The sequence below is a fragment of the Monopterus albus genome, unplaced genomic scaffold (genome assembly GCF_001952655.1).
Source record: "Monopterus albus unplaced genomic scaffold, M_albus_1.0 scaffold212.1, whole genome shotgun sequence".
In the NCBI taxonomy this organism is placed as follows: Eukaryota; Metazoa; Chordata; class Actinopteri; order Synbranchiformes; family Synbranchidae; genus Monopterus; species Monopterus albus.
This window is the reverse complement of record NW_018128092.1, coordinates 150,507-174,430: the sequence shown is the minus strand read 5'-3', so window position 1 is coordinate 174,430 and position 23,924 is coordinate 150,507. Positions and strand designations below refer to the sequence as shown.

At 42.2% G+C, this 23,924-nt stretch overlaps 3 protein-coding genes across 4 annotated transcripts in view; 1 reads left to right on the top strand and 2 right to left on the bottom strand.

Annotated features, from left to right (window-relative positions):
- Positions 1-2: 2 nt before the first annotated feature.
- Positions 3-8,707, bottom strand: nol9 (nucleolar protein 9). The gene is made up of 13 exons (XM_020618970.1): positions 8,335-8,707; positions 6,473-6,995; positions 6,167-6,377; positions 5,856-5,986; positions 5,615-5,750; positions 4,466-4,562; positions 4,108-4,205; positions 3,183-3,350; positions 2,848-3,100; positions 2,635-2,749; positions 2,144-2,318; positions 1,206-1,339; positions 3-1,077 (listed from the first exon to the last, which is right to left on the bottom strand). Exons 2-13 carry the CDS (start codon positions 6,941-6,943, stop codon positions 961-963), a joined length of 2,106 nt encoding a protein of 701 aa, XP_020474626.1. The 5' UTR covers positions 6,944-6,995; positions 8,335-8,707; the 3' UTR covers positions 3-960.
- Positions 8,708-8,747: 40 nt separating this feature from the next.
- zbtb48 (zinc finger and BTB domain containing 48) lies at positions 8,748-14,637 on the top strand. The gene is made up of 11 exons (XM_020618969.1): positions 8,748-8,905; positions 9,918-10,663; positions 10,810-11,120; positions 11,191-11,296; positions 11,421-11,513; positions 11,620-11,706; positions 11,825-11,979; positions 12,158-12,294; positions 13,166-13,330; positions 13,474-13,562; positions 13,920-14,637. Exons 1-11 carry the CDS (start codon positions 8,893-8,895, stop codon positions 14,355-14,357), a joined length of 2,340 nt encoding a protein of 779 aa, XP_020474625.1. The 5' UTR covers positions 8,748-8,892; the 3' UTR covers positions 14,358-14,637.
- Positions 14,638-17,582: 2,945 nt separating this feature from the next.
- klhl21 (kelch-like family member 21) overlaps positions 17,583-23,924 on the bottom strand; it is a 12,595-nt gene continuing 6,253 nt past the window's right edge. Inside the window, exons 1-5 of one of the 2 annotated variants that reach the window (XM_020619019.1) lie at positions 23,708-23,907; positions 22,056-23,132; positions 19,860-20,265; positions 19,087-19,159; positions 17,583-18,369 (exon numbers count right to left, since the gene is read on the bottom strand). In XM_020619019.1, the coding sequence (XP_020474675.1) occupies positions 18,040-18,369; positions 19,087-19,159; positions 19,860-20,265; positions 22,056-23,082 (1,836 nt within the window). In that variant the 5' untranslated portion in view covers positions 23,083-23,132; positions 23,708-23,907 and the 3' untranslated portion in view covers positions 17,583-18,039. Of the gene's footprint in view, positions 18,370-19,086; positions 19,160-19,859; positions 20,266-22,055; positions 23,133-23,707; positions 23,908-23,924 lie in introns of those variants that run through there. The other variant, XM_020619018.1, reaches the window with a different exon arrangement.

Genomic DNA, 23,924 nt, shown 5'->3' with positions numbered 1-23,924 from the left:
AAGTTATTTATTTCATGTTTCATAATGAATATAAAAGCAAAGAGTTATTCAGTATTACTGGACTGTATCATGACCATTTAGTGCAACATCAACAGGAAAACAGCAGCATCAGGAAAAAAATCCTCCATTGTTTATTGTTTAAATTCCACATGTGCCTACGGAAGAAACTGTAAACATGTTGCATTTACAAAACCTCTTGAATGTCTTTTAAGCGAAGTAACTAACTAAGGTACAACAGTCAGCAACAAAAACAGCAAAACCTTTGGCATAAAAACAACATACTGACAAAACCGGCTCTTAGTTTGTAAATCCATTGCCTACAGAAAACGCCATGTTCGTACCACTGCCTGGCCCTGTTCTTTACTTGAGTGTTGCATGTGAGCAATAAGAGCATAAACAGTCACGGCAGTGGAGATTTTATCCCATAATACAACGGTCATAATGAACAAACTAGTGTCTGAATCAGGAATTATACTGCACCCCGGTACGGACTGCTTATGGCCATAGCCTGCAAATCTGCATGATGTAAGACTAGATGACAGTAAAACAAATCAACTGTAACAACCACCTGTGACACAGGTCTAACAAACTCCTGACAGCCACAAAACTATGTTGTTTCTCAGTAATATTTGGCAGGTTCATGTATTCGGTTTACGAATGTCACAAAGAAGCATCAAATGAGACATGACGTCCATGTGAAACTCAAAACTCCTCCACTGCGCCATCAAATGTATGCACAGTAGCAGGTTGTAAGCCAGTGGGAACACCCGAGGTTCTCGAAAACAGAAGGTGTGCCATCGTCTCCTGCAGAGTCTGGAATCCTGGCAGCCGGACTGAATCACAAAATAAAAGCTGCCTCCAATCATCCTCAGTTCTGTACATTCAAAGGCCAAAGCTTTGGCTTAAGACACCAGTCAAAACTGTAAAGGGAAATACACAGATGCTTTGTAGAAAAACTCATTACACCCCCGTTTGACTGGATCTCACCAGTCCCTTGAAGAATCGCAACTTTCCTGCACCGGTGAGATCAAAACTGTAGTGGGTGGTGACGTAGGGCGTCTCGTCCTCAAAGCCAGGCTGAAACAGAGGCAAATGGATCATAAACAGAAAGCTCCGGGCAGATGCATGAAGGAACAGAACCACTTGTGATTTGTGATACTGGGTTGTAAATATAAAGCTTGACGCGACTTCAGCTGTCCTCTGACCTGTGCTGTGAGGACGCAGGAAGGCAGTGTCACGGCTCCCAGCAGGAGACAGTTGACCTTACGAAGGACGGAGGGATCGACGGGCGTCAGCAGAAAGTACAGACCTCGTGTCATGTCAATACCTCGGAGCACACCTGCAACACCTTCCCATTAATCATTCTGACACAATAGAAATGACTTGTATTATACATGTTGTACAGTTTTAATGAGTTACATTGGAGAAAGAGTCACACTGAATCTAAATATCTGTGTCTGTTATGGCCCTGGCCTTTTCACTGTCTTCTTCTTCTTCTGTCTAATAATTTCTTAGCATGCAAATTAGTATGTGCAGATTCCCATTTAGAATTTGTTCTTCAGTTGCTGCACTCGCTTCTCAGTCCGCCTCCCTCTTTGACTGACTAGACTGGTATTCCGATCCCATGCTCTGATCCCGTGCTGCACCTGATTTCACCAGCTCGGCTCTCATTCAGACCGGCTGTGATCTCTTGTGAGCAGTTCGCCACTTCGTCTCTTTTCTGTTCTTTTGTGTTAGTGTGTCTCATTTTATGTAGTCGCTTTTAGTGTCTTCTTGTCTATTAGTACTTGACTCCGCTTTACTTGCTCCATGTACGTTGTACTTTGTCATTTGTGTTGTGAGGGACTTGTTTCTGTGTTCGCTCAGTAGTTTTGTACCTTTGCTTTTTCTTACTGGGCCCTTTGTTCTCTTTTATTGCCTGTTTCTGTTACTTTTATTGGTTTTGTAAAACACTCCAATAATTTTAATAACTAACTTGAGTTAACCATTTACATCTGGTTACTTGTGTTACTTCCTTTTTCCCCAACGAGCTGGGTAACGCTGCCTCTGTGCAATTCTCTTTGAGTTATGAGTCCATGATGGAGGAGTGCTTGCTTAATCATCGCTAGTGTGCTTCACACAGATGGTCGGACAGGACACTTACCAAAGCCCACACATGGACAGATGGGAGCCTGGGAGAGCAGGACTGGACCGCCCCTGCTTGTTACCTTCTCTCCCAGGCAGCACAGTCCCACCAGGCTGGCATTGGCAGCATAAAGCATGTGAGTGGGGACCACCTCACAGTGGATCACGCCTACAGCCATGGCTGTATGGGGCACCTATGAGGGGGGATGACGGTTAGGTCCATGTAACAACACAACTTTATATTTAATGCTCATCTAACACTCAGCAAGAAGGACTTTGTCTTGGTGAAAGTTTACAGTGTGCAGCAGAATATGCAGCAGATACAGTCTGATGTGAACAATGTGTTGCTGTTAAGGCCTTCCAAGTATCACTCCTCTTTATACTCGTTTTTGTGAATACTGACCCCATAATTCAGACAAGTTGAATTAAATTCTGGCAGTTATTTTCTGAAGGTGATAATAAACAGACTGCTATCAAGAATACAGCCACAGTATGATCCTTCCCATGTACCTGGTATGGGGTCAGACTGTGTAGAGGTCTGACTGGTCCAGGATCAGGAGACTGCAGCTGACTCAAGTTGGCCAGCAGTGCCAGCTCTCTATGTTCATTAGTGCGCTGATGTTTCCTGTTAAATACAGCAGCAACAATAGAAAGCCAGTGGTTTTCAATACTGAAAGCGCTCATATATTAATGCAAACAACAGCCGATCTGTGGTGCACTCACGCTGTTCCCTGACATCCCACTCCTTGAAACTCTGACTGCACAATGAGGTGAGTGTAGCCTTTGGGGGGACTGTGGCTCTCTGTAAGCTCATCCAGAGCCGTCTGGGCAGGTGGGTACGTCAGGCAGCCCTGTGCCGTCCTCAGAAACTCTGGACTGAGGGCAGGACACTGCATCGTACCACTATGACAAAGCTGGACGACATGTGAGACCGGGAAGAAGCGGATCATGTCCACTAGCAGTTGGAATCCAAATCCTGTGGACAGTGAACAGGCGCACATGTTCAGACACTGTTTACAACTAACATACTTCTTGTAATCCTTCACTTCACTGCTGACCTTTGACCCAGCCCATGGTGTTGATAATGACGGGCGTCTCTCTGCTTTTGGAGCGTCTACGCCACAAGGACTTCAGGGATTCCAGGTAGCGCTCTAAGTCCGACTCGCATGACGTCTGACCATAATAAATCATGTGCTCTGGTGTGCGCTGATGTGTGAAAGGAGGACCTGAAAAACAGCTCAGTGTAAGTCTACTAATCCCTGCACTAATAGAACAGGGGCCGTGTTACAGAAACTGATGCTGATGTGGTCTGAGTCCAATGATGAAGAGGAAAGACAACAGGATGGAGACAACTCACAGCTCAGAAAATGACAGAGCAAATATGTCCCACTTGGATAGATGGAGCAGATATTCTAACTCTAAATGGTTATTTTGTTGTTTAAAGAAATGTCAAAACTTAATAAGATAATGTCGTTCCAATCCTAGGACAAAATTTTCACAAAGTTCCCAAATCAATAAATCATAAACAAAATGTCATTAAAACACAAATGCCTCTTTCCAACCACAGTAAGGCTGACACACAACAAACTACAACCTAATTTTCCCAAAAAGGAGCCATTTTGGCCGTGAGACGGCGGCGCAGGGGACTGTCTACAAAGTGCAACACCAAAAAGAGATACTATAAAAATATTCAACAGCTTCGCTCTTAGACACATTTTTCCAAATTAGATGTTGTAGTGCAACCAACAGGAGACCAGTGATGTGTGATGTTGGCGACGCTACCCTGAACGGTGAAAAGTACACAGTAAACAATACAATTTGACAGCAGCTTCCAAAATGCTCATAGAGTCGAATCAATACCTCACACCTGTTTTAGCTTGGCGTACCTAATAAACTGTCAGCTGTGGGTAAAGAGAACGATCCAACGTTAAATGATCCGATCCTTAAGGAGTGGTGTGAAGGAAGAAGCAGATGAAAACATACCTAGGAGTGGTTCTCTGACAGTCGACAAAGACAGGCAGCCAGGAGGGGTGAATTCAGTTTGACCCAGGTCACCTTCCAAATAATCTACACAAGCAGTGCTACAGACACACAACCAGACACTCATTAGACTGTATCACCATCCTGTGTGTCTGTAGCCATCTGTATAAAAGTGTTAAGTCAGCAGAGTATAAACCAATGACACAGTATTACACACAGTGATCATATCAACCGTGCAAAGCACGTCTACAAGGGTCATGTTAAAAACACACAGTGAAAACAAATCTTAGCATATGTATATTATAAAACATCAGTAGTATTTGATACACAGACATGAAGGTATGTTTATAATGTTACTTACTGATTGAGTAAGGTGTTGATGAGGATGCGGATAAAAGTCGACTTGCCCACATTCTTGGCTCCACACACCAGAATGACTGCACAACCATCCATGTCTCCTATAATTGAAAGATGTGTTGAAGGATTTGCCACTGCAGGGTCAGCTGGGAGTGCTTTGTATGTTCATTTGCAGCTGCTACTGTGCCATTTTTTTGTTTCATTAGGTTACTGAAGTCTCAGCTTTTTGTAATTCAGTTATATACTGTATATTTTCCTTACAGGTTTGTTCAACCATGACAGGGCCCTTAAGGAAAGACACCCAATGCTTGTGCAATATTTCTGGCACCTGGTGCATGAGAGGGAGCAGTGGCACTGCTGATAAAAGTGATATTTAATGAATAGAAAGAAGAAAACAATTCTGTTCTTCCACAGGCTGCAACGGTGATGGATTTTAAAAATGCATTTTGCCATAGCGACACTCACTTGTGAATCTCTAAATAAGGTTTTTCATGAATTTCATCCTTTTTTTCCCCCTTTGTTACAATGGTGTGGAGGGTGGGAATGTATGATTCTACAAAGGTGTCCAGCCTGATTCAAACTGGGGACATTATGGTCCATGGTTGGTGTCTAAAGCACTGAATTCTACTGTCTATGTTATAACATCCAGCAACATAGCGGCGTAAAATGAGAAGACATTAAGTTAGGACACTAATTTAAGGAAGGATCGTGTACATGGGTACACATTTATGAAAGTTTTTAAGTGTTCCCAAAGCATTTTGATGAAACTTTTGTTTGCTTTGCACTGTAAAAGGACAACACTATATTACCAGGCTGATGAGACAGACAAGTGCTTAAACTGACTATTAAACTGGTTTCATTTTCTTTATGCATAACAGATGACAAAGTGAGCAATAAATGTATCACAGTGCTCTTAATAATAAGGAACAAGACAATATCTCTCTGTATTAAACCTTGTGCTCCTGCAGCCTTTACAGTAATTTGATTCAGACTTGTGTTGTGTGTGTGTGTGTGTGTGTGTGAAGGTGCTGAAAAATGGTACAACCCTGTAGGATTTCCAGATGACTCAGGTCTTCACTCAAACATGAGACCAACAAGTGAAGTTTACATTTACATAAGGAATGTCATGGCTGACTGCCTGAAAAGGGCTCACCTCTGCAGGCACCGACCGCTGTGCTGAGTGCATCTCTGTAGCTCTGTGATGTTTTCAGGCCCTCGACGGTGCTGACCAGCGGGACCATCCCCAGGCCATTGAGTGGAGTGTCAAAAACAGCCGACAACAGTTCACTCTACAAACAGGCGAGGAGGAAAAGCTTCTCTCTGAGTATCCTGTGATGAGCCACTGATTTTGTGAGAACTGACAGAGCCCAAAATCAAGCTATCAGTAAACTTACCACTGGGGGGCTGAACAATTCACTGAGATTTGGGAAGCTTGACAGAAACCGTGTCAGAGGCGTCTCCATGGGCTCCAGTAAAATGACAGATGAGCTTGACATTATCCTTTTTAGCAACTTCTTCCGTGATGCTGCAAAAATCACAATTAAAGAGCATTAATGCCACAAAAATATAGTGCATATAATAATATACTCTCAGTACGCTCCGTACTTAATACACGTCTTAATACTAACTCCCAATAACGACTAACCTCACATATATTAAAAAAAAAGATCATACCATAGATACACCCTTTCTTATGTGTGTTTACCTGGAGTCAGATGCTTTCGCAGGATGGCTGAGGCTTCCATTCTGTCATCTCTGGTGTCATCAGGGCTTTCCAGTGCTCTAATGGTCAGTGGACAGTGTGAGGCTGGGGAAAACAGAGGATAGGACTGCTGGCCTTCTTCAATGGTGAAGCCCATCACCTCCACCCGGCCATACAGGCAGGTCAAAAAACACTTCCCATAGAAACACAGGGTCTGCAGGTGAGTAATGCAATGATCAGTCACAGAAATTGAAGAAAATGGATTAAAAATATGTTGCCACTTCTTTATCAAAATATCCTGATGCATACCTGATCCTGCTGCATGACAAGTACTGCACTGTTGCGCTGATCATCTCTCTCTGCACAGTAATGGAGAGCCTCTCCTTCCAGTCTAGTGGGCCAGGCATCCTCCTTGTCTCCTGATTTCTTCACACCATTCCCATGAATGGACTGGGAATACTCCTTCCAGTCCTGCAAGTCATCAGACTCATTGTCCATTGTAAATGCTGAACTTCCATTAGCCTCCGTATACGACTTCTTAAATCCAGATTGGGGAGTGCTTTTCTTGGAATCAGACACAGGTTTTGCCTTATTTTTCAGTCTCTTTACTGTGGGCTTTTTCTTTACAGACGCCTGGTGCTCCTCTACCATCCTGGCTATGACGGGAGTAGAGCTGAGATCAGAAGAGCTGACGGGAGGCCTCCCCCGTCTCCCCCTCACATCCTTCCACTTCTGAGATTTAGCATGGCCCTTAATCTGTGTAGGTTTGTTCACTTTCATGGCTCTATAATCAACAATTTTTATGTGGATGCTGAAAAACAAAGAGGTGCGTCTGCAAAGAGAAAGGCAGGAAAATTAGCAAGGGCCAAAGGACAGGTTTCATTTAGGCTTTTGTTTGATTGCATGTCTTTTGGTAAGCCAACTATTAATTTTTTTTCATTATTGATTAATTTGACAACTACTCTCCCAATTATTCTATATTTTATGTTCTATAAAATATTAGACAAAAAGGGAAAAGATTGCTCTGACATTTTCTCCAGTGTAAGGTGTTGTCTTCATGTCTTCTTTTGTTCTAATGACAGTATTAAAGCCAAACATATTTTACGTATGAAAAATCAGTCAGATGATTAAACAATCAGCAAAACATTCTGTCAGTCTACTAATCAATTGACAAATGGTTCAGCTGTAGTTTCATTACCTTCCTGAACAGAGAATGATAAAAATGTATTGTTATTCTGCAATAACATTATTAGATCTGCAGGAAATAGTTGATTAATCCACCAGTAAATCAAAAGAAAGTTAACTAGCAGCTATTTTGATGATAAATTAAATCATTTTTCAAGCACAAATGCTAAAAATGTGTAACGTTTAATGAATATTTTGGCGTTTTTGACTGTTGGACAAAACGAGACATCTGAAGACTTGGACTGGGAGAATCAAACAAACAGAGGGACCAATCCATTTGTGCTGTTAAGATGCATAAGAATAGTTAAAGCCAACAACAATTAAAACTCTCAAGTTTGTGAAACCGTTGCAGCATGTATGCATACAAAAAAGCCAGTGTCACTGGTTTTTCCTCCATCTAGTCAGTACCAATATACCGGTTGTTAGCTTAAAACCCCTACATTTACACTTGTCAACCTTGTACTTGTTACTTTTTAAAACAGATATGTGAAACATTTATTCTATTTGTGAAATCATGAATAAGACAATGTCACTTCTTTGTTCTCCATTCAGACCAGATCTAGAACACAATTACAGATGTATGAAATCTTTATTAATATTTGTGAAAACAGTTTCATAGCCTTTTTCCAAGTCTAGACCACATCAGACCAGGTTAAGTTACCTTCTACTGACTTGGCTTCATATGGCAACCAGACAGTTCGACAGGAGTTGAGAGAGAAACTAGCTATGCTAAAACATAAAATGAGCTAACGCTAGGTTAACTTGGCTATAAGCTACATTTTCACCTTTTAATTTCTCAGTGTGGTATTTAGAAATAATAAATACACAGATTCACGGTTAAATAGGAACCAGCTATTAGAGAACAATTCAATGTGGGTTTTTTTTAACTTGGGAGTGAAGTTATCCAGGCTAATATCACCTAGCTTAACAGAAACCAGCGTTAGCTCCTAGAATAGCTATGATTGTGTTAATGTGAAAAAACCTACCCCCCGCTTATGAGGAAAAACAATGCAACGCTGTATACGACACCCTTCTGCTTTTCCTAAGCGGACAGAGCTTATGATTCACTGAAGGGAATCAAAGGAGCTAGCCAGCTGTTAATACAGCGGTGCTAACAGGCTAGCTTACATGTGTGAGCCACAAACAAACGACGCGTCTAGATGATCGACTATGATTTTACCCGGAGTGTTATTATTTACAACAATGTTACATACAGATGTATATCTTTTTCTATTTTTACTATACGCCTTAAGAAAAGCCTATATAAAAACTCAGTGTCGCCACAAATAATAATTCGGTGTGAAGCAGTTTTGGTTGGTTAAATGTTGGTTTTTAATTATAGACAACACGCATCTTTCCCGGAGTTCGGCTGTATTAACAACGTCACATCCGCTTCCTTTCGTAGTGTTTAGGGGCCTACAAGAAACGAAAACCAAAACAGGGTTTGCTATTTTTCCACCCTATATGCATGACACCCGATATTGGTGCTGCTTCTGCAAAGACAAGTGTAAATAATCTGTTTTCATCGTTACGACAGTCACCAAATGCAGCTGTCAGGTGAGTAGCGCTAAGGGAGCGTCTTAAAATATATGCTAGGAAATAAACGTCGATGCAAGGTAACCAGGGGATTGTAGTAATTTTAATAAAGCTGTGTCAACTGTAGAAAATATACTGAATATCAATAAGCAGCACAATTAATGACATAGCTATCATTAACATAAATATAATTAAGTGGGATAACCTGAGTAAGTGAAATTCGCAGGTCTTGAAAACTTCTTAATAAAAACTCCGAGGTCGCTTTCCTCATTAAAAAAAAAAAGATTTTGAAAATTGAATAAAATTTTGCAGTGGCCATGAATATTGTTTCTTGCCTGATCTATACAGCATTATAACTTAAACGTAATTTGGTTAATAGTGCAAAGAGCAAGTATCTAACTCTCTTTAACATCCATTTAAAATCTTATATTGTCGGTATGCTATGTTCCGGTCATTTTACAGTCCGTGTCACAGTTATAACCAAGGCCCAAAGTGACACCTTCACACTGCTTGTTCTGTCAGACCAACAGTCCAAATCTCAAAATGACTAGAAATACACTTAAGTTATTAAATGTATTAAAATGAAAATGGTAAGGTGGAACCATAAAATTTTGGCATTTTTATATGAAGCAGTATTTTTGACAATTATTTATAGAAAGTAGCCAATTGATTTTTTTTTATATTAACAATTGATCTATAATTTTTAACTCTGTTTTTATATACTATTGGGCAATCATGATCAGATTTGGTGTCAACAGTTATATAACTGATTAATTTGCGCTTCAGCTCTGGGAAATAAGCATTTTTCACTATTATGACATTTTATATATAGTTCTAGACAATTAAATCAATAGTGAATTAAGCGATGTTGAACCCAATGGTTAGTTGCAGCCCTAGTCTACATGCAGGTAAAACTGTGACAGTAGTGTAACAGTGCATGGAAATGCAAATGTTTCTAGAATAAATATTGCATGGGTAATGTAATATGTTTTAACTCCATATACAAGCAATATGATGTTTGTGTCTCATGCAGCCGCAGAATACAGTGAAGATGGAGGCACACCTGCAGCAGAAAGCAACCATGCACAGCGTGTCCTGTCCTCCCTGAACCAGCAGAGGGCAGTAGGGAGGTTTTGTGATGCAGTGTTGAATGTAGGAGATAGGGTGGTCTACCTCGCCCATCGAAATGTCCTTGCCTGTTTCAGTGAACTGTTCCAGGAGTCCAACGTGCCTGCTACACCGTGCATGGAGTTCCGCCTTGAGGAGTGCCCCAGTGATGGCCTGGAGCTGCTCCTGAACTTCATCTACACAGGAGAGCTAAAGTTGGACTTTGACAACCTGGACAAGGTGCAGCATGCAGCAGCCAGCCTGGCTGTGCCAGAAGCACTTGTACTCTGTCAGCAGTTCAAGGAAACCTCTGTGGATCCTGTGCTTTTCAAGCGTAAAAGAGGCAGACCCAGAAAGTCTGCATCAGATACAAGCCCTCTCTCTTCAGTTAAAGAGAAGTTCATAACAGCTGCAAAAGATGAGTCTAGGTTTGACAGTGCCACAGCTGATTGTAGAATGGCTGCCACTGCTGCTACTACCACAACCACCACCACCCGTTCTGGTCGTGTAGTGAAAGGCCCCAGACAACTGGTGACTGGTGACAGCCCCACCAGTAATTTTATGGCCATTGAAAAGGCCAGTGAGAGGGTCCTGAATATTCCTGTGGAGAAAGAAAGTGGTGATGTTGCTGTAGAAAATCAGACCCCAGATCAGCCAACTGGTGAAACTGAGGTAGAAAACATGAGCATCAACATATAAAAGCATAACAATGATTAAGCATTTGCTGCCATACAGTATGTAGCTACAAGTGTAAATAATGATGCTGATGATTTTAAAGATGAGCATGAGGTTTATTATTACACTTGTGCTATTTGCAGGTAACTGAACTGCAGATTCAAATAAATGACAGTAGTGTTAGCCAGCTAACTGCAACAATAGAAGAGGATGATGATGATGTTGGGGGTTTCGAAGGGATCACAGAAGGCTCAGGTGATGAGTATGTGCCCACTGCCAAGCCGAGGTCCTCAGCTGCGTCCGCATCAACAGGACGGAAACGCAAGACCCACAGTAAAATGGGCAAAAAAGAGAACGGTGAGGTTGTGGAAGAGGACTCCAAGAAGTACTTTGTGCAGTGTTCCATCTGTAACAAATCCTTCAAGAGCAAATACTACCTCAAAGTCCACAACAGGTATACAGTTTCAGCATTGTTCCTTCAAATTACTGCTGGAAGAACAGGCACTGATTGTTCTTTTTCGTAGGCGGCACACAGGAGAGAGACCCTTTGGTTGCCATAAATGTGGGAAAAGGTACTTCAGGAAAGAGAGTCTCTTGGTACATGAGATCAGAGATTGTGCTAGAGTACAGGTGAGTAAGAAATTAAGTTTCAGATGTACTCATGAGTAAGCTGCTGAAATCAGGTAGCTGTTAATTAAATCTACCTTCAACAGAAAAGCATTACATGAGTGTTTGTGTCGTCCTGTAATTACAGACGTACAGCTGCCTGACCTGCTCCTCAACATTTAATGGAAGAGATGAGCTACGTCTGCACACTGTGTCCCACACGGGAGACATGCCCCACAAGGTAGAGCATGTACCTACAGTACCAACCACAATCAGACGGTCAGTTCTAACAAACCTACAATGAGTCTTTAAAAGTATCTTCATTTAAATGGTGCCATTTTTTTCAGTGTTCAACATGTCCTGAACAGTTTATGTACAAGAAAAACCTGACAATGCACATGATGAAGGTCCATGGTTATCCTAAACCGCATGCAGTAAGTTTTCTTTTTGTTCAGAGTATAACTGTGATGACAGCAAATAGTACTTTCATTGTTTCACACGGTTGTTCCTGCACTTTTGTCAAAAGTCTTTTGAATTCTTTTTCATTTGTAGTGTCCCCAGTGCTCCAAAACCTTCCTAACTCGGACAGAACTGCGTGTGCATGAAGCGGCCAAACATCGCGGTGAGAAGCCATTTGTGTGTGAAGAGTGTGGCCATCGAGCGTCCAGTCGAAATGGCCTGCAGATGCACATCAGAGCCATTCACAGGTAGCCAATATGTTGCCTTTTCAGTACTGATGTCATCCAAACAGCTGGACGTAACTACTCTGGGAATAGTGCCTTTAAATTAACACAGATACCTGTAAATTCAGAGATCACTTTTTATAAGATCACATAATATTTGCACAGATTATCTGAGTGTTTTTCTTTTCGTTCTGCCTTACAGAAACGAGCGCCCTTTTGTATGTAACTTCTGTGGCCACGCGTTCTCCCAGAAGAACAATCTCAACATGCATCTACGTATTCACAGTGGTGAGAAGCCATACCAGTGTCATCTCTGTGGCAAAACCTTCAGGACACAAGGTAATGGGCATACTCGTAAGCATCTTGAATAGATTAAACCACAGGGTTTCAAACTCTCTCTGAGGACCGTTACCTCAGTGGGATGCAGAGTGAGAGACAGGAGCTGAAAGACTTGAGTGCATGTCGGTGTTCCGAAAACAGCAAGTCAGTTATTGTAGTTTACTCATTTTGTGCGCTTCATACAAACGCCTCACAATTAAAACACTTCAGCCTGATTACTGTGACTCAGTTTTACTCAATCAAATCTGAACACATACATGATAGACATTATCTGATTCAGTGTGGCTTACCCTTTCCAAGGATTCCATTATATTCATGTCCATCACAAATAAACATTCATAAACCTACTTAGAGTAGAAACAAGACACTCCATTACTCCAGAACCTGCCTGAGAAAGTTTTCTTCAGTATCAAAGTGATCAGTCAAAGCTGCGTGTACATCCATCAGTACACTGCAAACAGGAAGTGCTAATTGGTCTGACTTTTAATGGTCAGACTGACCAATATGTAAACAAATACACAGTAGGCTGAAGTTGTTCCTCACTGAATCCTTGGCACCATTATATGGCCTCTTTATGTCCCTCATGGGAAGGCGTTTAGAGCATGATTATCCCACAAACACTAGGCAAAGAATAATAGTTGGAGTGATAATCTGTATCATCATAAATGTCTTCCTCTCTGTATATTTTTAACATTACAAATGGTCAGAATATTCCAGAATGGGGGGGAGGGGTTTAGGGTGCACAGCATCAGACTTAAAAAACCCCTGGATTAGATTAATAGCCAAGTAAATCCATGCACTCCGAGCTGTCGGAGATCAGTGGTTGAGCATGAACTGAGTCTTCTTTTTCAATCACTGTTTTGAATCCCAGCCAGTCTAGATAAGCACCACCGGACACACACTGGTGAGCGTCCCTTTAGCTGTGATGTCTGTGAGCAGCGCTTCACAGAGAAAGGCGCCCTCGTCCGCCACAAAGCCAGCAAGCACGAGGAAGGCCGTCCTCACTGTTGTTACATATGTGGCAAGACCTTCAAAGGTAAGATATGCCATGCTGATCATATGATATGTGTCCAGCTCACCTCCATACACATCTTGTTTTGTGTGTGGGCCCTAATGAATGTCCAGACAGAGCGAAGAACTCACTGTTGTGAATCTCTCTGTGGTCTCTGCTGTCACCAGCGAAAGAGCAACTTCGTGTTCACCTGCGTCGCCATAAAGGCATGAGGAAGTTTGAGTGTGTGGACTGCGGCTACAAGTTCACTCGACAGGTGGGGTCACTACTAATGTCAATTCATTTTAAGACATTGATTGGTTTGTTAGTCAATGAAATGACGGGAAACCTAACCTTGTCTTTTTGCAATATTATCAATTTTAATAAATCCCTACAGCCATGAAACCCAGTCAGAGCAGATGCAAGTTCACACCACTTTTATACAAGGGTTGATGTTCAGCATTTTATTTATTTATTTATTTTAAACTAAAGTCTGCTTTAACTGTTACTATCAAAATGATTTGGGCCAATTTCTATTGATCAACTAATTAATTAAAAAGAAAAAAAAAAGATCTGCCTTGTTCCCCTTAGCTTATTGGACCCAGCCCTTACATCTCTACCATTTCTCTTCCAGGCACACCTGCGACGACACATTCAAATCCACAAACGCACTGAGAACTACAACCCCCGGCAGAGGAAGCTGAGGAACGTGATAGTACAGGAGCTGGACGGAAGTTCTCTTGGGAGCAAAGCAACAGAAACAGTGGAAGCCTCACTGGTCAGTGACGACCCAGATTATGTCCCAGAGACTGCTGCTGCCCAGGACTCCACAAAGCCTGACACCAACTCCTCAACAGACCTCAGCTCTGGTTGCGTTGTGAGGGTGGTGATCGGGTCGAGTGACACGGTACTGGGAGATGTGGTGTCCAACCAGAACCTGGGACATGTCGAGGCAGCTGAGAGCTTCTCTGTACCAGAGGTTTTGCAGCAAACGCAGCTGGTCACTGAGGCATATGAGTCCGCAGTGGATATGGAGGGAATTGTTGAGAACATATCAAAGAGTAATAACTGAAGGGGTGAAAGAGCCGACTGCGTACACCCCACTCAGAATTAAGTTTCTGTGAGCACGGAATAAGAGACACTTAAATTGTGATGGAGATGGTGAAGGAAAGCCTGAATCATCTGGAACCAGTTCTCAACCAGGCATGTCCATTAATTTTAGGTCTACAACTGGTTAAGAGGAAAGCAGCCAGTGAAATGGTAACGCAATCCACCTCCTAGCATACTTAGGAAGTAACACAATATACGTCAACTGTTTAATCTGTACAAGAACAGAGTTTAAAAAAAAAAAATCTCAGCTGCCATTTCAACACGGGTTATATTCCAGACAAGTTCTTCGCCACATTCTGGTGCTTTTGTTGGCAACAGTTTTTACACTTTGTATGGATTAAACAAACAAAATATACTGTGCTATGCAGTGAGCTTAGAGGTGGTGGGGGATTTTGTTGCCTAACTAGCTAACACATTCATGCGACTAGTTGCTTAACATTGTCTTTAACAGACACATGAAAAGTGGTAATGAAGGCTGCTAGCAGCAAACATCAAAGTAAACACTGAGGGGTTTAAAATACTAATAAATTCATTGTACTTACAAAAATCAGCTTTGCAAATAGTCTTTTACAAGACAACTCCACAGGGCATGTAACTGTGTTAAGAGAAGCACATTGTTTCAGATTGTTTGAATATACAGTTTCATAAGAGAACGTATTAATGTTGTCATTTATGCAGCAGCTACTGTCCATCCAACATCCGTAACAGCTAATCCAATGTGACTCAGCAGAATAAACTCTCTCACACATGCCTGCAGTTTAATTAATGGTAACCACAGTGTAAACATTCTGCAAACACAGTACAAAAGGTTATCAATATACTGTATTTACAAAATGGATTCAACATCCCACTCTTGTATGAAAACAATCCATTAATACAATAGAAATACCATTTCTATTAAAGCAAAAATAACTTTACATGAGAGCAAACTGAGATTCTTTTGCACTTCCAGTTGTTTGCTGACCCTTTGCTAACATTTACCAAGTGCCACTTCTCTTACTGCAACTGACGTCTTAAGAACCCACAGCACAAATGTTTCCATAAATAAACATACAAAACATTACAACCAATAAATACAATGTTCAAAGAAAATGCTTCATGCACATTCAGCTGGTGATTACAAAGGCTGATGTAGCCCGGTTTAAAGGTCGCGAGTGACAAAAGAAGCAGCCAGAAGTTAACATCACATGCAGCCATCCAATTTTACTATGACGACAGAGGATTACTCAGCACACTTTGGAGCACAAGGTAATTGTCCTGGTAAATTTCCACCCATCCTATTAACCCATCCCGTCTTTCTGGAATGTACAGACTTCATTGCTGTTTCACAAAATATGTGACTCTTGTTTGGGGTTGTACTGTTAAAAGGACTCTACTGATTTAGCACTGCACATAGACTCAGTGGACAGCTTTAAAAAGGATTTAGATCAGTGCCTCGTTTTGTTCCACACATTCTCTTCCTTGTCACAAAATTACTTGAGCGTTAACAGTTCAGTTGGATGTTCAGGTGTGTTATGCTAGTACCGGCTAATACAGCCTTGGAGCCTCTAGCCTCATCTGGTAAGCTAACATCTATCTCCACACCCCAGATTGCTTCTTCCTTGTCATCCTCAGCCCCAACTCCATCCATTATCTTATTCTTGAATAGGGTCGCAGGGGGATGGAGCCAATCCCAGTTAAGACTGGGCGAGAGGCAGGGTCCACCCTGGACAGGTCACCAGTCTGTCACAGGGCTGACATGTAGACAAACAACCACACACACACTCTCACTCCTACAGGCAGTCACCAGTCAACCTTAGCTGCATGTCTTTGGACTGTGCAGGCACAGGAGGAACATGCAGACTCCACACAGAAAGGCCCCGGGTCGGCCGGGGCTCGGACCTGGAACCTTCTTTCTGTAAGGCGACAGCGTCAACCACCACTCCGCTGTGCCACCCTCAGCCCCAACTAACTTGATGAAAATTTATCAGATTTTGTGCCACAAAAGGCTTCAAACAACATTTTAAAATATGTAGTATTCCTCAAGACCTGTTAACAGACTGAGTAAAATCAGTTAGGAGTTCCCTGTGAAGCATTTCAAATTTAAATTTTTTGTAGAAAAGGCAATTCACTATGACCCACTGCTAACACACTCATACCCAGAAACACCTAGGCCCGCTGGGGAACGTCTCCCACACAGTGGAAGGCAGTCCCAGATGATACCCCCAGGAAAACTCAGGGAAACAGCTGCACTGCTCTTTATCACAGCTAAGGAGGCTAACCAGACACACTCATCCTAATGTCTTCTCACTTAGTCAAAATGTTTTGGTGTGCAAGAAGCTTGTTGCTGCCCCTTGTAGCTGATGGGGAATCAAACACCCACTACAGCTGTGGTTCTCACCAACAGTCAAGTCCCAGTGTTTTCTGCTCTCCAGTCTCAGAGGGCAGACATAAGCACATTACTGCTTGTGCACCAAAGTGAGGCACAGAGACAAGGGACTAGAAAACTTGCCATTAGAAAAGCTGATAAGAAACACAAAGGTGAGATTTATGCTTTAGTCTAGGACTGTAACTGGAAAATATTATGGATAAGTGGATGTCTATTATCTTGATTAATCATCTGGACTATAAAAACATCAAAGTATCAATCCCTGTCTCCAAAAGCCCAAATGCCTTGTTTTGTCCAAGCAACAGTTGAAAACCCCAAAATATTTTGTGATTTATTGATTCTCAAAATAGTTAGATTTTTCTGTTACCGTAAAATCCGGACTATTGAGCACACCTGACTATAAGCTGCGCCCACTAAATTTAAGAAGAAAAAACATTTTGTACATATATAGGCCGCACCTGTCTATAAGCCGCAGGTGTCCACGTTGTAACATAAGATATTTACACAGAAAGATGTTGCACAGCTTTTGTCGTCTTTTTGGATTGAGTCAGTCCTTCACGCTGCCTTCTCCAACGTCCAACATCCATTGATGCCAAGCTTACATGCAGCAGCTCTATTTCCTTCTTCGACAGCCAGATCGATCGCCTTTAACTTGAAAGCTGCATCATATGCATTTCTTCGTGTGTTTTCCATGATGAGGGTGTGTGCATGAAGCGCAAAATGACTGATCTGAAGAATTCAGTGTGAATTCATTTGATTTAATTCGAACAGTTTCATTGGTCCACTGTGACCTGTTCGGTAATTTCTTTGGTTTGATGTGACGAGGCTAAATGTATTGGCGGCATGAAGCTCGTTAGCCTGTAAAAATCCATAAATTAGCCGCATCGTTGTTTAAGCCGCAGTGTTCAAAGCTTGTGAAAAAAGTAGCGGCTTATAGTCCGGATTTTACGGTACTTGACATTTGACAAATATGCTTTCCTTCCCTACTTCCAGTAAAGAGCAGCAGCCTCCCTGAGCTTTTCTGTGGGAACCACCCAGGCCCATCTCCCACCAAACAGGGCTAAGAATCATGCAGCCTTCCAGTCAACAGACTTGAGTGGTTACCAATGTGACAGCTTGGCAGTGAAGTGGATTACAAGGAGCCCAGACTACTGTATACATGCTCAGTCTTCTGCATTCAACAGCCTTGTGATGAGGTAAATTCACAGTAAACTACTGATGGCACAAGGAGTGGGAACGGACTCAACATGAGTGGCTGGGATTTCTAGGTCCAAACTCAGTGCGCTGGGTTCACATCCTGGTTCTGATTGAGATTGTTGTTGAGATTGTGGAGCGCCTGGTGACGCTGGTGTCGGCGCAGGTAAATGCCATTCGACTCAGCTATGTCAGTGGGTTCAAAAGCGCTGGACACTAGAGGCATGAACTGACGGAATATGCTAACACTGCCGTGCCAGAAGGTCGGCTGAGGCAGACATCCAGCAAGGGTCCACGTGCGGGTGGTGGGGTCGTAGGCTTCCACCACATCTGACAGTTCAAACGTATTGTCATACCCACCAGACACGTATAATTTACCACCCAGGGCTGCCACACTGCCTCCAACGTGGACCTGGATAAAAGAAATTGAATTTTATGTTTGGTGCCACACATGCAACTCACAATAGGCAGAAAAAAAAAATCACTGAATACCATTAGTTAATTAAAATGGAGTGTGAAGATTAATCAGTCTTCATATATTTATACATTTCTTTTAACCACACACGCCCTGGACCAATGGTTGCCATGGACACGCATGGGCATGCCCACATTATCATTCAGGCTTTAAGAAAATCAGCAACGGTGATTAGGAAAAATATGGAACAGATGATCAAATACTGAACATAGAAAAACTAAGGAGCTGAAAATGAAACAAGCTAATAAACGGTGATAGTAAACTGAAAAAGTTTGAACTGATTTTATCATCAGGTGGTAAAGAAGAAAACCAATGTGACTGGAGGATAAAGGAGTGTTTTCACACTCACTTTTAGTCATTTATCTCACAGTGGTGCTAATTTAGCAATATTTTTGATTCATGTGTGTTTTGCTTGCAAACATCTAGCTGTGTTGATAAAGTTACAAAATAACCATAGTGAACTCATTCATCCATCACTTTTACTTGTATAACTATTGACAAACTGCATTAAAGTATTAAAAACCGCACATTGTGTACTTATTTTTAAATGCATTTATTATCATTGTGTTTGTGGTGCTGTGTCAGACCTGGTACAAATCCAAACAAATGGCTAATAAATCATACTAGGAGAAATGTCTGGTGTGAAATACAAACCTGGGTCATCGGACTAATTTTGTCCCATTCGCTCTTATGAGGGTTGTAAACATCCACCTCAGCTGAGTCATCCCTACAAATAGAAATAAAGGTCAGGCCACTGGCAAAACAATCATAGCTTCCAGTGTTCTGTATTCATGCTAACGTGCCTGACTACTGAAGCAGCCATGTGTCATCAACAAAATGTTTCTGACCTTTCAAAATAATCACATTCTAAATAGTCAGGTATGGATATTTATGACCAACCTCAACAACACTGTTGTAACAAATTCATGTGGAAAGCTGTAATTTTGTTTAATCAAGAATAATCTATCAACAAATGGACAATGTGCCAATATGTAAGCAGCATTTCACTCTTATCTGCTCAATGTGACGCAAATTTTTACTACTGTACATTTTGATGTAGTTTAATTCATTGGCAAAGAATCACAAAATAAATCTGAAGGCTTAAGATGATTAATGGGAAAAGTTGTGATGAATAAATCAAAGTGTGATCTCTAGGCCTCAGTCTATTTACATCTAAATATTTGACAAGTTTAAATGATAAATCTCTTTTCGGTGGAACAGAAAAGAGCAACTCAGACATTTGAAGTATGACCGTCGGCTCAGACTGGACACTTTCTCCAAATGTTTTAAAAATATTAAAATGCAAGTTTTTAGATAATAATGAGGAAAATAGTTGGAAAATACAGGGCAGTTAAAATAAAGTGTTACCAGATTTACAGTAGTTTAGCTACAGCATGTGTGTAACAGAATCGGTTTTCTCCTCACACCTGACAAAGTAGATGAGGCCGTCGAGGGTCACAGTTTTCGGCGTGAAGGACCATGGGGGCAGCTGTCCACAGTTAACCATGGACCAGAGGTTGGTGTCTGCGTCATAGCTCTGGATGGCCATGGTGTCTTCTCCGGTCAGGCAGCCTATAGCATACAGGCGTCCATTGCATGTGGTGGTAGAGCAGTTGTCCATGGGATGCAGCATGGCTGGTAAGGCCTCCCAGCAGTCCAGAGCGTGATCGTAGCGCTCTGTGCTGTCCGATGCCACAACATACAGCTGGTCTTTCAGCACACAAGAGCTGTGGTACTCACGGGCCTTCAGCATGGGCGACACCTCTGTCCACTCATTGACGCTGGAGTTGTAGCGCCACACGCCGTCATAGAGGCGAGAGCCATCTGAGCCACCTGACAGACACAAGGCAAAGCAAGGCAGGGCAGCTTTAGTTGTATACACAGAGGCAACTCAAAGTGCTTTATGTAGGCAAGAGAAACTTAAAAAAACATTTCTTTCAATGATTAATGTGCATAAAGGAGTTTTTTCTTTTTTTGGCTGCTTAGTATCATGTAGAAAGGAACACATTAAAGAGCAAGACAGTAGTTGTGGGTGGCAGTACAGATCTATTACAGTACTTCAGGTAATAAGGTATCAACAGTGCTGTCTGCCTTCATCAGGGTATCGGAGCACTTTTTGAAATTAATGCTAATGGATTACAAGAATATTTAAATAGCTGACAGTCAATTTAACACCCTTTTTAGAGCAGGGAGAAACTTGTAAAACAATAGATAATATGCAACACAAACTCTTCCTCACCGTCATGTACAAAGTAAAAAGCATGTCAAAATTAAGTCTATTCTCAGTCTGTAGGTGCTTTAAAGCGTGATTTCTGCAATCATATCACTACTTTCACTGGATTGAGAGTCACCTGACCCAACTTAAAGCATACACCTAGTTTAGATTAGTGCACAGGTTCCGACACAAACAAATGAATCCAAACAACCTGACTGCATGTCACACACGCAGAGAACTTTTAGTCTCTTTGCTCTTGAACTGGTCAGAAGAGTGTGGGCTACTCATGACAAAACATCAAGCAGATCATGACAGAGGAAAACAATCTTGGTTGAGGCAGAAGAACAGATACATACTGTATTTTATTATGTAGATTCAAATAATTGTGGGTCATGTGATTTCACATGGGTCTATGCATCATCTCAAAATTTAAGAACTACATTTAATAAGCCCAAAATATGGGCCTAAATTTGCAGAATCCAAATTCCAATTTGAAGACTGGGTGCGTTTTATAGACCTGTGGAGACTCTAGTCATTCCCTGTCCCTCATAACCTGAGTACTGTCTGATGCAGGTATTTGTAATCCTTCCTCTGTTTATTATTGGCTGGTCAAAGTCATATGCTGGCTGTTACACTGTTACTTTGCTGCCCAATGTGCCTTTGGAATCTTCCAACGACATTTTTTATTCAAATTTTATGTATCACTTAAATCAAATATGCAAATAACATCCCAAATGTTGGCTATAAAAACAAAATCTGCCTATCAACATGGTGCAATCATATGCTGCTGTTATTTCTGTCATCGAGGCCGTGAGATAACGCTGCTAAATTTACAGCCCACCACTATGTCCTACAATCTCTGAGTGAAGGTTTAGCATCATTTTCTCAAGGGAGACACGCCTTGTTTTCAGGATCAGACAGATCACTGGCAACGACAACAGTGATGATGACAACACCACTGCTGCACTGGCAGAACACCATGTCCTCCCTCCCTCTGCCTTGTTCACACACTGAGCCACTAGCCAAAAAGCCTGCTGTTTATTTATAAGCACTGCCCAACATCCATTGCATACTCTGAAGGAGGAATGGAAATCTACTGACCAGACGTTTCACACTAACTTGAATCTTATCCACACAGCAACAGGAACCTCTGCACACTGTTGCTGGCTTTTCCATCAATCTGAGCAAAATAAATTAAGTTCAATGTTGTAATTGTATTTAGACACAGCATCTAAATGTTCTAAATAGAACCTGATGATACCTGTATTGTTTTCCTTGGTGCAGATTTCCATAAACAATAATGATTAATCATGTTTTCACCCCTGTGGTGCCTCTGGATGCCAGTCACTGCCTGTGATACTAACTATTTAAAAACAAAAAGGTGTCTGGGTGTCATTTAGTGACTTACCTGTGACATACATATCGTTTCCGAGAGCAGCTATGCTGTAGCCTCCTCCGAGGTGATCAGGGAATTCGGCCAGGTAGCGCCACTGTCTAGTCTGGGGGTTGTAACAGTCCACTGTGACCAGCTCATCACAGTCCTGGTCACAGCCTCCTACCACCACTAGGATTTCTGCCAACCCCGTGGATGGCCGTGGCCGCATGCGGTGGCAGGGCCTGTCATGGCGGTCATACTCACAGGACTGGAAGCTACGGGCTTCGTTCACCATGCGGAGGCAGGTGGGTGAAAGGTAAACGAGTGGGTCACTCTCTACATGGGCCAAGAGAAAGAACCTCCTGACGAAGGGGAGTCGGACCTGCTGGAGAAGCTCGGGCCAGTAGTGCAGCCTCCGCTGGAGATCAGCCTTTACCCAGCGCACTGCGATATGATAAACTGTCTCCTCCTTGTCCACACAAAGCTCGTCATCTGACACAAACTCAAGCAGGCGCTTCCAAGGTAATCGCTCAAAGTCTGTCCCTTTAGCCAGCTCCATTATATTTCTGAGGACAAAGCGGCGAGCACTGGTCGCCAGCTCTCTGCAAGCATAAGCCTCTGCAAAGTCCTGGATCTCCAAGCAGTTGGAAACATCCAGCCGCTGCTCCAGAAAAGCGCAGCAGGCCTCTTTGACCGAGGGAAACTGAAACAGATCAGCCGTCTTCAACAGGAGGTCCACATTATCCTGAGTAACAGTGACCCGTCCTGTGTAGCAGAAGTCCACCAGGAGGCCTAAAAGCTCAGCTGACACCTCGTGGAGAACTACCCGGTCCATAACGCTCTCCCTTAGCATTCCAGTGAACATAGCCCGGAAGTAGGTGCTGGCAGCGGCCAACACCGTGCGGTGGCAGTGAAACTCATGGCCCTCGGCACATAGAGTCACATCAAAAAACTTCCTTTCAGCACGAAGCTCATGGATTCCCCTCAGCAGATTGAAGGCATGAGCTGTGTCAAAAAAAGGCAAAGTGGATGGTTGTGTCTGCAACACTGGCTTTTCCATCTCTCCTCTCTCTCTGGGTGTCTCAGTATCTGCTGGTTGCGCTCAGAATGCTGTTTTAAAACACCAGAAACATGCATCAAACTCCACCCCAACATGGTACATACCATGTAGGGCTGCAACAGACAATTACTTTCATTACTGACTTGTCTTCTGCAGATTATTTTCTCAAATAACTGAAAAAAATTGTTTGGTTTATAAAATGTCAAAACACAGCAAAAAATATCCAAGGTCACATCTTCAAACTGCTTGTGTTGACTGAACAACAGTTGAAAATCGAAACATACTCAGTTAATCAATTCAGACAAAACATCACAACTGAGAATCTGGAACTAAGACGGTTTTTTAGTTTGGTTTAAACAGTGGTAGGAAAGTGACAAACTGTGGCAGCTCTAATACCATGTAACACATTCAAAGAATTGTAAAAAGGCCTGACAAGGGACTAACAAACAAAAATTAAATTTGTATAAAATTAAATTTTTACAAAATCAGGGCTAGAACCAAACGCAGGCCAAATGTATTTCATTTTCTAATTTCCCTGATAAGTACTGATCATTTTAGAAACTATGCCGCACCAGAGCCCCAACTCAAACAAATATAAGCATGTTCAAATTGTCCTTTCCCCTACCTGATGAGCGAAGTACAGCAGTTCAGAATATACGACAGCGTAGCTCAGCACAACTCTGGTGAATATGACCGGCTCCTTACTCGTATTTAAGAAAAACAGCTTGCCTGTGCTCAGGGACTATAAATACACCAGCAGTGTCCATTTCCAGGGAAGGGTGGGTGGGTTTGGGGAGAACACCTAACATGCTGTGAGCTGAAGCTGCGTGAAGAGCATACCC